This window comes from Tarenaya hassleriana, unplaced genomic scaffold, assembly GCF_000463585.1.
Source record: "Tarenaya hassleriana unplaced genomic scaffold, ASM46358v1 Cleome12, whole genome shotgun sequence".
NCBI classification, from domain to species: Eukaryota; Viridiplantae; Streptophyta; class Magnoliopsida; order Brassicales; family Cleomaceae; genus Tarenaya; species Tarenaya hassleriana.
The window spans coordinates 3,017,517-3,030,406 of NW_010962392.1; the positions used below are offsets into that span (position 1 = coordinate 3,017,517).

At 37.5% G+C, this 12,890-nt stretch overlaps 4 protein-coding genes across 4 annotated transcripts in view; 1 reads left to right on the forward strand and 3 right to left on the reverse strand.

Moving 5' to 3' along the window:
- LOC104806793 (queuine tRNA-ribosyltransferase catalytic subunit 1-like) overlaps positions 1-3,256 on the reverse strand; it is a 4,585-nt gene extending 1,329 nt beyond the window's left edge. The window contains exons 1-12 of the mRNA XM_010531862.2: positions 3,065-3,256; positions 2,885-2,947; positions 2,549-2,642; positions 2,284-2,462; positions 1,978-2,028; positions 1,799-1,855; positions 1,438-1,558; positions 1,247-1,313; positions 1,112-1,153; positions 844-949; positions 637-747; positions 3-45 (exon numbers count right to left, since the gene is read on the reverse strand). Of these exons, the coding sequence (XP_010530164.1) occupies positions 3-45; positions 637-747; positions 844-949; positions 1,112-1,153; positions 1,247-1,313; positions 1,438-1,558; positions 1,799-1,855; positions 1,978-2,028; positions 2,284-2,462; positions 2,549-2,642; positions 2,885-2,944 (931 nt within the window). The 5' untranslated portion in view covers positions 2,945-2,947; positions 3,065-3,256. The remainder of the gene's footprint in view (positions 1-2; positions 46-636; positions 748-843; positions 950-1,111; positions 1,154-1,246; positions 1,314-1,437; positions 1,559-1,798; positions 1,856-1,977; positions 2,029-2,283; positions 2,463-2,548; positions 2,643-2,884; positions 2,948-3,064) is intronic.
- Positions 3,257-4,753: 1,497 nt separating this feature from the next.
- On the forward strand, positions 4,754-5,481 carry LOC104806796 (classical arabinogalactan protein 5-like). The gene has a single exon (XM_010531864.2). It carries the CDS (start codon positions 4,830-4,832, stop codon positions 5,307-5,309), a length of 480 nt encoding a protein of 159 aa, XP_010530166.1. The 5' UTR covers positions 4,754-4,829; the 3' UTR covers positions 5,310-5,481.
- Positions 5,482-6,278: 797 nt separating this feature from the next.
- LOC104806797 (28 kDa ribonucleoprotein, chloroplastic) lies at positions 6,279-9,324 on the reverse strand. Its single transcript, XM_010531865.2, has 5 exons — positions 8,867-9,324; positions 8,669-8,767; positions 7,929-8,216; positions 7,145-7,290; positions 6,279-6,577 (listed from the first exon to the last, which is right to left on the reverse strand). The coding sequence occupies exons 1-4, from the start codon at positions 9,257-9,259 to the stop codon at positions 7,147-7,149; spliced, it is 924 nt and encodes a 307-aa protein (XP_010530167.1). The 5' UTR covers positions 9,260-9,324; the 3' UTR covers positions 6,279-6,577; positions 7,145-7,146.
- A 176-nt stretch (positions 9,325-9,500) lies between these two features.
- On the reverse strand, positions 9,501-11,210 carry LOC104806798 (non-specific lipid-transfer protein-like protein At2g13820). Its single transcript, XM_010531866.1, has 3 exons — positions 10,582-11,210; positions 10,386-10,433; positions 9,501-9,946 (listed from the first exon to the last, which is right to left on the reverse strand). The coding sequence occupies exons 1-3, from the start codon at positions 10,967-10,969 to the stop codon at positions 9,765-9,767; spliced, it is 618 nt and encodes a 205-aa protein (XP_010530168.1). The 5' UTR covers positions 10,970-11,210; the 3' UTR covers positions 9,501-9,764.
- Between the last annotated feature and the right edge of the window lie 1,680 nt (positions 11,211-12,890).

Sequence of the window (12,890 nt, forward strand, 5' to 3'; positions counted from 1 at the left end):
AAGAGTGTCGGTAGCCATAGCATTGTGCTTGAGTCTCAAAACTCCCTGCAAAAGCAAATTCAAGCAAAAAAAAGATATGAATCTCTAATCCATGTCAATCCGTGGGTGGACATAGATCGGGTACTTGAGATTTTCGGGCTATCTGAACCTGAATCCAATGCCTCGTTGTCTCACGAGATACTATCCGATCTCGGATGCGTTTTGGTCGGGTATCCGGATCCAAGGTTCAATAACGAATGTCGATTTTTTTTTCCAAATATGTATCATATACTAGATGTTGGCTAGGGTCGGGTACTTCTCCGAATCCGAACCCCAAATTGCAACAAATTTCCGTTTAGAACTCTAGATTTGTATATGGTTTATTTAAAACCTAGGGGGGAAATAGTAATTTTACTCTTCATTCGGTAGTAACTGTCTTGGATCCAATTACCAAACTCAAACCCGATTTTCGGGTTTTCCCATCACCAAATCTGATCTCATCTCTTATAATATCCGGTACCCGAATTTCAGACTTGTTTTGTCCAGCCCTAGCCCGAGATATTAGTGTAAAAGCTACTGAATCGTTTGTGCAGGACATTAAAATCTATTGCATTTGAGGAGTCCATCAGAATACCAATTAAATAAACTGAGCATCACCTCGGGTACAAGAGCTGTACCAAAACGTGCAGTCCGGGTCGGATAAACGCAATCATACATGTCAGCACCCAAAGCACTGCAAACCACTATATCCAGAGGATAGCCAACACCCTGTCATGAGGTGAACAACCATAAGATGCCACACTGCAGTAAACAGACAAGAAAACATAACATTTTCCATGTAAGGCTCGATGATCTTGTATGTACCATGACATATCGCGGTTTGTCTTCTGGCAGTGCTTCAGTACACTGTGCAACGACGCGCCAAAATGAGTCTTTATCTTCCCCTCCAGAAAGACCACCAATGGCATAGCTTTCAAGGGAAAGAATGAACTGATCAGTCTCTATATGAAAAGAAATCTTCCCGACCACAAATCAGGATCAAGAAGGTGAAAATTAAAAACAAAAACCCGGTTTCACGTCTAAGTAATGTGGTGAAGATCAGATTCTAGTCAAGAGGGTTAACAGTCTATACCCCGGTAAGTTCCTGTCCACCAAGCCTCGAACACATATATCCCTAGTAAATGAAATATTATCATCGTGAAAAGTGAACAGGAACAATCATAGCCAAATCTCATTAGGAAACCGGTGGGAAAAGATTAAAATGTACCTTAGCCTAGGATCAAGACCCCCCTGTACAATACCGAATAAGTTCTGTTCCTCTGGTCTCTTGTGAGCTGTTGCAGAAAACAAAGCAAACAAGATAATGGGTTTCGCCAATTGAAAAGCAGGATAAGCTCCTTGATAGTTCGCCCATCTGGTAAACAGATTATTAGTAAGTAGCAACAAAGAGTATAATACCGGCAATACACCTGTCGATCCATCGTAGTGTTCGATGCATAGCCTCCTCAACTCTAGGTCCGGTGATGGTAGTTTTCACGACATCGTCAAGAGCCATGATTATATCTGCCCCTATCTTATTCTGCAGTCAGAGGAGAACCAGAGATTTATGTGAAATTGAATGCAGAAAAACTGGTTGAAGGGTTACACATTGTACAAAATTAAAATGAAAATGACAGGCTCGAGGGCTGGAAAGATGCGATTTCATAAGGATTATGCACTAGTTGACCAGCGATAGCATGTTTTAAAGGAAAAAATTTTGCAGGTCTGTTGCGAAAGGACAGTGGCAATAGAATGAAGGTGCAAGAAGTTATAGACTCACTTGGATTTGAATAGACTCCTCCGGTGTTAGCAGCATTGGCGTTCCATCAACTGGAGACTGAAACAGAAATAAATAGAAAAACAAAATGAGTTAAAACCAAAAGAGATAAACAAAAATAAAAAGCAAGAAACAAAGTTGTAAGAAGTTCAGCATCTGGCCTCCGAGAAAGAACAAAATACCTGAAATGTCACTCCGTCCTCTGTAATATTTGCTAAATGCAACAATGAGACCTGAAAGATCAAAGGCAGAGAATCGTGCATTGAGAAACAATTAAAAAGATGTATCAACACCGCCAAGCGTCTTAAAAGCAATATGTTCGGAATTCTCAATATGAACAATGTTTACACCAGATAACGGTCTTCCCATGCTCTATGTTCAGATTTCAACACAACCAAAAACGGAACAGTGGCTTTTCATAGATTATAAAAAAAAACTTTGAATTTCATGATGATGGCAATTATAATAATAGTAATGTGAAAAACAACCATCTGAAATCCACCCGAGTCCGTAAGCATTGCTCTAGGCCAGTTCATAAACTTGTGGAGACCTCCTAGTTCATGAATGAGCTCAGATGTCGGCTGAAGCTCCAGATGATACGTATTCCCAAGAATTATTTGACAACCAATCTCCTCAAGCTGTTTACTTGTCAAACCCTTCATTGCCCCTGCGGGGACAGAACACTAGATGTCAGAGGGCATATAAGCAATCGACCAAAGCATTCCATGTAAACAACGTGTATTTTGTTCCAACCTTTCGTTCCGACAGGCATAAACAAGGGTGTTTGGCATACAAAGTGAGGAAGTGTCATCCGAGCTGCCCGAGCACGATTATACTTCCCTAGAATCTATGCCCCCCAAAAAAATGCAGAAAGTTAATTTCATACGAGGATGTAAGATTACGTATCTCCAATGACTGGAGCGATTCAACACCAAATCTCCGAAGCCCATCTGTTAGTTACTCTCCCACATTGTTTCATCCATCGAAAAACCATGCATATTTCTTTATTCAAGGTTAATGACAAGAGATTACACAACAAAAACCTCCGAAACCCTCATTGAAATAAAGGCCATGAACACGAAACCGTACCTCAAAATGAAGCGCCATTGGAGGAAGTTTTGTCTTAACCAGATTAATAGCTTTATGCATTACCTGTGCAATCGAAATAAAAAAAGAATCAACATTAGACAGAAACATTCGCTACCGAAGATTCAGCGAATTTTCAGGACAACACCCTCTGTTTTCCACAAAGGCGAAGAACAAAGCTACCTTAATCGAAGACAGTTGAAGAGGAAGCTTAAAGAGAGAAGCGAGGCAAAGGTTTCAAAATTCTGCGCCGGGAAAAGCGACTGAAGGAAAGGGGATAGAGGAGGCGACAATCTCCCTCGGCGGATGCGACGGTGGGATGGGGCGGCGCGCGAGCTTTTCAGGACATATATTTATACTCTCACGTGGGACCCAATTTATCGCAGAATTTATAATTTCGGAATCACCCCCTGTATTTTATGTTATTCAATATGTTGATACGCAGAGAATGGATGAAAGTTTCATATATATATATTATATATATATATTGTGTAGTCAATCACTGGGTTCAATTCCACTAATTACATAATTAAAAGTTAATTCCGAATCTAAAAAATTAAGAAGATCCAGTTCGTTATAAAAAAAAATATATTGTGTAGTATATGTAATCTATTTTTGTATTTTAATATTTTTTTTAAAAAATGATAATAAAAGAACTCTTCTCATTTCTCACGTACAAAAACTACTAGGTACCGAATGGAATGAAGTGGTAAAAAATTTCAGGGTAATTTTAGAATTTACCGTTGGACCCAACCTTGTGTGAGTGTGATGATGTCGACAAATGTTACCGTCTTTCGGTACACGTGTCCTTCACAATCACAAGTAAAAGTTTTCCAGTTCATGAGAAATTTTCTTTTGTCTTCTTATGGCTTATCGTCGTTTTGTATTTTAACGTGTTGCGTTTTCAATAATCTGAATCACCTCAGTGTCCTTGCGATGATATTTACCCGTAATAATAACTATGGCGTGGGTGAGTCGTAGATTACCTTCTTCACAGCTATTTGAATTTTAATATAATATATTTATATTTTATAATAGAATTGCTAAAATATATCTGACAATAATAATTAAATTTCTTGTTTTAAGAGAAGGAGCCTTCTTTTTTGGTCGATTAAATTAATCTCGAAGACCTTTTTTTTGGTTAAAAGGAAAAGTCCACCACGTCCACGCGACTACGCCAGAGATGGAACGCCGCCCATTCCTCTAGATCCTTTTGAAAACAGCGCGCTGTTTCGGTCGGCCAAAGGACTCTTCTCTCATCACACTTCTTTTTTAAGGACTGAGATGAGCCCTGTTCGCCAAAGTCTAGAGAATTTTCATATTAGTCCTTGTTCTCTTAATTGTCTATTGGTCTACCCCATTATTTTTTATATTTTATTTTTGACCTCTTTTTATTCCTAAAGAATGTATTCTTATTTTATCCTTTTTTTGGTAAGCGGTTATTGTGAGACGAAATCTAGATTAATCTTAGGAGTAGAACAAACCATGTGATTGAAATTATGTTTTTTTCTCCAATTTAAAACTCGAAATGAGATAAATATTTTCCGTCCTCATTCCACCGGTTGAACTATCCAAATTGAGTTTTATCATTTATTAACAAATGATACTACATAGATCCAAAACAGATTTTTGAATACCATGTTCGAAACTAGATTTTATTATAGTCATAAATTTAATTCTTTTTTATCACAAATTCAAAATTTTAATCGATTTAATTTAAATTCATCCTTAATTGAAAAGTTTGGACAAAATTAGACTAACAAAAAAGTAAGGAAAAATCTTGAAATAACACATTGTTATAGACTAGTTTTAAAATATAATAAATGTAGTGCCTATCAACATAATTTCCAAGAAATACCCCCACAGCTGTACTACATATATATATATATAGTCCCTCATCATCGCTACGTCTATTCGATCCGAGACCATATCAAGTATCTTTCTAATTATGAAATCTTTCGTAAAATCCAAAGACATGGCCTCCAAATCCGTCGTCGTTTTGCTCATCTCCCTCTTCATCACCTCCGCCGTTGCTCAGGCTCCGGCACCGGCTCCGACGACCAGAAGCCCACGCGCCGCCTCTCCTCCCCTGGCGCGTGCACCCACCGCCGCTCCTCCCCTGGCGCGTGCACCCACCGCCGCCGCGCCAGCTCCCTCCACTCCTCCGCCCTCCGCAGCTCCCAAGGCCGCTCCCACTCCGGCTCCTGTAAGTCAGCCACCGGCGACTCCTCCCACCGCTGCGTCTCCGCCGGCACCTCCGACGTCTCCCGCCGGAGCTCCGAGCGCCTCAACTCCCTCGGGCGCGAATCCTGGACCTGCTCTAACTCCGTCGAGCCCTACCGCACCGAACTCCGCCGCTGTGAACAGAGTAGCCGTTGCTGGATCTCTCGCCGGAGTTGCTGTCGCCTTCACCGCTTTGTTGATGTAGATGGCAGATCCATCAGATACTTAAGTTTCAGTATGAATTTCCATTGCGAATCTTTAGTGTTCTTTTTATTGTTGTAATTTTTTTATTATGTATCTTGTATTGACGGTAGAGATTTGATTTTTGTTTTCCGTACGTTCATAAGTTTATTGCTAGTTAAACTTGTTGTTAATTATTATTATTTTAAAAACTATATCGTTAAGCATCTGCACTTGAAGTGAAATTCGTCATTAACAAGATTAGTTGCTTAATTAAGAAATACAACAAGTGATCGACACAGGGACAGGCAAAAACGAGCGGCGCGTGGAGACGCGTGTCGTTGTGTATTTGTCGGTTTGTTGAAGTGGTGCAACAGCTGGGTGGGTGTGTTCTGCCTCTTGCATTTGGTAAGAAGATTTAAAAAAAAAAAAGTGAACGGAGATGGAGTTGGTGTCACGTGGCGTCCAGCTGTAAATACATAAAAGGATTCTCCATTTCTATAGTGCGGCGTGTCTCTCCATTTTCATTTTCTTGCCACAAATTTGAATATGAATGAATTCTTTTTAATAATATTGGGTATTTGTTGCCATCATTATTTAGTTTTGAATGTAAAAACATAGTGGAAAATATGTAATTCCTCGTATGAGTTGGACGAATATATGTAAAAAGACTTGTTGGGTTTTGGAAAAGGAGAGGAAAAGCAAAAGGGGAGGAAAAAAATCACATTTTTAAAAAAGGGAAATTTACTGGATAAAGTAAAAATAAAATTTCTTGGAAAGTAAACAGAAATCCGGAATATTAAAAAAAAAAAAGCTGAGAATCCTGTTCTCGCATGCTCACTTGCAAGAAAAGCTTTACACTCTCTCAAGATTCCAAAATTTCAGTGATCAAACGAAAAGAATATGAAAATGAAAAACACCATTTTGTTCGTCTTGTAAATGTCAAAACCAATCAAATTGCAAAAAAAAAAAGGGAATAAAGCACAAGAACAAGTGGAGGAGGTGCGGTGAAAATTGCAAGAGAAACATGTCCTATGAGCCTTTTGGGAACATGGGTTTTGCTTTGTCTTGAGTTTTTGGCATGGAAGGTTTCACTACTTCAGCTCACATATCCCTCAAATGTACATATTACACTTCCCACCTGAACTTGATAATCCAACAGTTTACCAGAGGTGAAATCAGAGTTTAACTCACATTGCTAGTCCTCTCTCTTAATGTTTGCTCGATCGATACAACAGCGAACCCAAGCTCCAAATCTCTTCGGTTTTAATTTTCGCACATCACAGCAGTATCCTGCAAAGACATCATAAGTTGTTGTCCCCGTTAGAACGACATTATATCGAAACTACCCTTAGTTTGCTACATGGATTTCAGATCATATTCTTTTAAACTTTTTTCTATACGACCAGTAAGATCAGTGTGACCATCATATAAATTTTAAACAATGTGATTATTGTGACTAGTGTGACCACTATGTACTTTTAACGGTGTGACTAGCGTGATCCTGCATTAGGTCACAAATCACGGTGATCATACTAGTCACACATAAAAGAGTTTAAAAGGATATGGTTTAAAACCTGTGTAGCAAAATAATGATATTTTTGATAATGTCTCATAAGAACAGCAAAATGAACTCACAATATAGACATAACTTAAGGGTTGGCAAAATGGATTCACAATATGCTCATATGCCTTAGCCAATTTCATTTATTCAACCCACAATGGAAAGGGAGCTTTTGGCAAAAAAAAAAAAAGCATAAAATTTTACTTGCCAAATCTTTTTCCATCAAAACACTAATCAGTGAAGATAAAGCTAAAGGATAAAAGCTGCAGAGGGTATTGAGGACCTTTTTTTTTTACCTTCAGGTTTCACCAGTTGAAGCCTCCTCGTCAGCCTCATTCGTGTTGGACTGTGATGGTTCCTCGTCAGCCTCCAAGCCTTCTTTTGCTTGCAATTTCACAAACTGTTTGCTGCGAGCTACTCGTATTGGTCTCCCCATGAATTCCTGTTCATCTCTAAATTTATAAGATATACACATTCACTTCTGCATAGGAAACTAACGGTTTCCATTACCCATACAAGCATGGATATACCCCATCAAACTACGTGTTTATAACAATCTAAAGACACTGCAACATCAACATCGTCTTAATCCCAAGTTTATTTGGGTCGGCCGAATGAATTCTTCGTTTCCACTCATTTCGATTTGAAGTTAAATCTCCCGAAATTTGCAACAATTTCAAGTCATTCCTAATGACTCGTTCCCAAGTGATCCTAGGTCTACCCATCCATTTTCTCTTCATCTCATTTCTATGTTCTCCATTTTTCTAACCGGAGTACCCAACGGCCTAATTTGTACATATTCAAACTATTTTAAATGTCCCTCTAGTAATTTCTTTTGTACACCTATTAATTCTATTTTCTCTCTAATACTCTTATTTCTAATTCTATCCACGAGAATATTAGAGAGAAAATAGGAGTAATAGGTATAGAAGAGAAGTATCTATCACATCTCCATTCAGATGTTATGGATTGATCTGAGTATCATTCCACATTGATGTAGTTTCTTGTTTAAAATTGTTGTGAGCCCGTTGCTAACCGCATGGTTTGTCATATGGAGATTGTAAAGAACTTCTCTATTACCTTTCCTTGGAAATCATTGAGCGCCGCCTCGGCCTGTTTCTTGGTTTTGAACGATACAAATCCGTAGCCGCTTGACCTCCTTGGATTATCATGGAATATGATTTCGGCTGAAACGACGTTACCAGAACCCGAATCAAAAAACTCTTTAAGATTCTTGGCCCTTGCTTCGAAAGACAAGTTGGCGACGAACAAGTTGAATGTAGGCACAGGATTAGGCTTTGCGGGCGGCGCAGGTTTCTCCGTTTTGCGCTTTGCATAGTTTATCTTCAAAACTCGACCCTCGTATTGCTAAACAACAATCACAGATTCAACGGTAGACCAATCAATAAAACAAGGAAAGGGACCAAGAAGCAGCAAGAACAATCAGCCTATACTTATTTGGACAGAAAAGTCTATTAAACTCCCAGAAAACTGTTGATATCCGAACATGGTGACATATGACAGAGAGTTATAAGCTAAGTTCTCTTTAACATGGAACTCGATATGCGCAGGCTATCTGATTCACGGCAAGAAAGCATTTTCAATACTGCAATGAACATGGAAAATACAATTGATGTGGATGTATCAATAGACAGTGTGATCACACGCCAACAGCATCATATGCTAATTTAGATCAGCCAAACGTCAGATAAACGGGGATAGAGCCCTTTGGTTCCTTTGTCTCAGGAACTTCACCAAAATCGTTTCAATCATAATTCTTCCATCTGAAATCATCAAAGAGCCTGAAGCAATGTGCTTACATACGATTCGAGATTGCGGAGAGCCGAAGCAGCCTCCTCAGGGGAACCCATTTCGATAAAAGCCAGTCCTCTGTTCCTCGACTTGTTATGCATAGACACCTACAATCCAACAAACAAATCGAAACCCAGACAATGAAACCCATGTTGAAGAACAGAGGAAGGTTCCAAACACCAAAGAGTAAGAAGAAACGAGAAAACCTCAATGTCGACGACATTTCCGTACTTCTCGAACAAGGATCGAATGTCTTCCGGCGTAGATGTCCAAGGGACGTTCTGGGCAATCAACCTGCTCTTCGAAAACTCGTCTAGCGGTTTCGCATCATTCGCCGAGGAAGAAGAAGAAGAAGAAGAAGAAGATTCGAGAACCTGGTCTTGGGTTGTAGCAGAGAAGTACAAGGTAAAGCTACTGCTAGGTTTTGGTTTTGCCGAAACAGCGTCCGGAATTGTCTGATAACGTTGAATACGAGATAGATAGCAACTAGATGATGACAGAGAAACACTGCTAAGCGAAAACTTAGGATTAGAACACTTCTGGTCCGATTGGCATCGCGAAAAATGGAGGGAAACGCCAGGAAGACGAAGGAGAGCCATGGGGGAGAGAGAGAGAGAGAGATTGGATAAGGAGACGAAAAAAGGGGATGATTTTTGGGTAAGAAGAGAGGGAACACTCCATCACTGTGAAGTCGTTTTAGCCTTTTAGGTTCATAAAACGATGTCGTCTCGAAACAAATAGTACTTGAATATTTGCCTGGAATTGAATACAAATAATATACAAGTTTAATAAAAGAGTTAATTGGGTAGATCCATTCAATAAAATTCAATTTCTGCAGAATAAATTGAATTTTGGGATTGTCGGTTAAGAAAGTGGGCTTACAAGTGCAAATAACAATTTCATAGAAATATCACTTGTACCGAAACCAAAATACACCAATCAGAGACGAACACGACATTTCCATTAAATTAAAGAAATAACAAATATAAAACGTCATCGGTCTGCATATCCATAGCCATCACAAATTATTTTGGTCCACAATCCCATATATAAAAAAAACGGATACCAACAGAAAAATTAAAAAAAAAAAAGTTTCTAATTTAATTAAGAAAAAGAGAAGAGGGTCATGGCGACGAGGAACAGTACGGAAACCGACATGGTTCTGGCGGCGGACGACGGAGGAGTTGTTGTCTCTTCCGTGACCGGAGCTGGTGTAGGTGCCTCGGGCACCGCCTCGGAACCCCCCGGTGCCTCCGCTGACGGCGGAGTTGACGGAGTCGGAGCAGCTGCATTAATAATTGAAATAATACCATAGATCAGAACATATATGTATAATCCCTGATAATGTAATTTAAAATGTATAATGCTAATATGATCACGCTAATTATAATTAGTACGGGTAAACACGATAAGAAAATGATTAAACATAGAATATGAATAGAAAGCTATTACTGATAAGTTTTTTGTTTATACAATTCAATGAAATATAATAAAAATGGTTTTACATTAAATTCTAGGGGCCATTATATATTTATTGAATCGCATATATAAAAAATCGAAAATCCTTAAATGTTATTTGCACATTAGTCCTAGTCTTTTCCGAGATATCAAAATCGATCTTGTAGTTGAATATATAATATTATTATAAAATATTCTGATTGTTAGGAATATTAGCCATCTGCATGAAAAGAAACGTAATTGAAATGAGATGAGAGTGGAACGTACATGGAGATGCATTGGGAGAACTCGGAGAAGGACCCGCACTTGCGATGCCTACACACAGCCAAATTAAAAGAATATTCAATCTAATCTTCTAATGTTTTCATATACAAATATATATATATATTGTTTAACAAAACAACCCTAGATATTAGTAATTACAATACTACCCTTGTTGATTACAATCATAAATTACGCGTACCGCAGTCGGGAGGAGTGATGGTGGCTTTGCAAAGAGACGGCATGGAAACGGCTCTAGTGTTGTTCAGTTGGATGCCCATCTGTCGGCCGCTGTCTAAACCGGCGCAAATGCACTTGGGATTGTACTCGAGGACCGAGTTCATACCGTCGCAGCACGATTTCGTCGGTTTGGGATCCGTCGATCCCTCGCTTATGAACGATAGGCAGTCCGCCATGTTGAATATGATGGTCGAACAGTCGGAGTTCGACGGCCCTGGCGCCGGAGACACTGCCGGAGGCATCGCCGGAGGTTTCGCCTGAGAATTTTGCCGGCCGTGGATTGGAGCGATGGACGAGGACGATACCAGCGCCACCAATAAGGAGATCGCGAGGACAAGTGATTGCTTCATTTTTTTTGATGTTTGGTTTTTTTCCCCCTTCTTTTGTCGTTGTTGTCGTTGCTGTTGCTGTTTATTCCTTGTGAATGAGTCTTGTTTGTGTTTTGAAAATGAGTGTGGATTTAGGGGTTATAAATATGCAGAGAAGGGTGAATGTGTGCTTTTCCTTTTTAGAGGACGAGAGCTGTCGAATTAGGGTTTGAGTCCGATTCTTTCTCCTTGTATTTCTCGGGAAAATGTTGAATTAGCAAATAATTTGTTAGGATCTTGACAGATCTTATCGGATTGGACAGATATGGTTGGTTTTATATATATATATATATATATATATATCTATATATATATTATCAGATTTGATAAAAAGGAAAATAAAAAGAAAGTACAACCGTACTTCTAAATATGTTCGTTCACCGAATTTTAAATATTTTTTTTTTGTTGACAGACAAGCCAGCCAAAACAATATTTGGAAGGAAAAAAAACACAAACCGAAAGTGAAAATCTGTACTTCCCGTTTTTTTGGGGTTAATCTCTATCGACTCTTGTCATTTTGTACCTGTTGGTAATTTGTTATGTTCCGTTTTACACTTTCTAGATAAGTACAGATCGGTCTCAAATATTTTTTTGGGGCTCCGAACAATTTTTTTTTTGTTGTATTATCAAAATATAAAGAAATTTTTTTTAAATATTTAAATATAATTTTATTATGAATTGTATGCGTAAATATTAAGAGTTTAAGACCTAAGATTTGTGATGTGTATAAAATAAAAAGTGTAAATAAATGGTAAAATATAAAAATAATTTTGTATAATAAATTTGAGATTGAAAATTGAAAAATGAATATAAGATTATGTTATGTGGATTCATTTTAGACTTATAAAAAGGAAATAATTATAAATTATATTAATTAATTTAATATTATAAAAAAATAACTTAAAACATAAATTATTAATGATAACAATTATGAAATTGTAGATAAAACATAATGTTAATTAGTTATTAAAGATAATATCGATATATATAATTACAAATTAATATTTATTTATTTTTTAAAACGAGGGCCCACCAAATTGTGTGCTGTTGGCTCCAGATGCACCAGCTTTTTTACGGCTCTGATCGTATCAGCAGAGGACAGATAATATCTATGTATGCATGGCGTGACGTGTATTTCCATACTTATAGAAGAAAAAACAATCATCTTTAGCTATGCATTAATTATTGCTATATTGGTTTAGATCAAATCATGGTTTGACATGTCTACAGCTCTCGAGTTCAAACCCAAATTCAGAGGATTTCACATTCATTAGAATAATATTTTCATTTTATCCTTATGTTAAAGCTTATGATCCCACATTAGAATAATAATCTTATTTTAAAGCTTATGGTCCCAAATTCATAGGATTGAATAATAATATTTTAAAGCTCAAGTTCAAACCCAAATTCAGATGGTTTCGGCAATTAAAACTGTTTGTATATACGAAGGTATATTATAGAGTTACAACAAAAGATTTTAGAATAAAAATAGTATGCTAAATTACGATAGTGCCATTGTACAACGCCTCAAGATGAATCATATTTGATGAGTTAAATCTTATTACATAAAATCTGAAACTGGAAACGTGGGTACATTTACAAATTATTCAGTCCGAACTAACATTTTTGAAAACTGATTACAATCTGAAACTGAAAACTGATATATGACAAATTGCATGAGTGTACTAAGTTTCAAACTCAAATAGATTCATACCGAACTTTAAAAACCATCAAACTATGTTCATTTTCTTAAGATTAAATTTAACAAAAAAAAAATATAATTGAAATTTCATCCTAATTATTCACATAAACGTGATAAAAATCCCTGGTGGGATAAATTTTATCATGTTAAATGTAATATGATTACAATTAATATTTTTAACACATCTAATGACAAAATTCA

Bases quoted from the DNA above. Each gene is read 5' to 3' on its own strand.
- LOC104806797 (XM_010531865.2), bottom strand. From the start codon at position 9,259: ATGGCTCTCCTTCGTCTTCCTGGCGTTTCCCTCCATTTTTCGCGATGC. The intron at 8,217-8,668 runs GTAAGCACATTG...ATTGTTGTTTAG, and splicing joins TCCGCAATCTCGAATCGTAT to CAATACGAGGGTCGAGTTTT. The intron at 7,291-7,928 runs GTAATAGAGAAG...AGAGATGAACAG, and splicing joins TCAATGATTTCCAAGGAAAG to GAATTCATGGGGAGACCAAT.
- LOC104806798 (XM_010531866.1), bottom strand. From the start codon at position 10,969: ATGAAGCAATCACTTGTCCTCGCGATCTCCTTATTGGTGGCGCTGGTA. The intron at 10,434-10,581 runs GTACGCGTAATT...GGCTGTGTGTAG, and splicing joins CATCACTCCTCCCGACTGCG to GCATCGCAAGTGCGGGTCCT. The intron at 9,947-10,385 runs GTACGTTCCACT...TTATTAATGCAG, and splicing joins TTCTCCCAATGCATCTCCAT to CTGCTCCGACTCCGTCAACT.
- LOC104806796 (XM_010531864.2), top strand. From the start codon at position 4,830: ATGAAATCTTTCGTAAAATCCAAAGACATGGCCTCCAAATCCGTCGTC.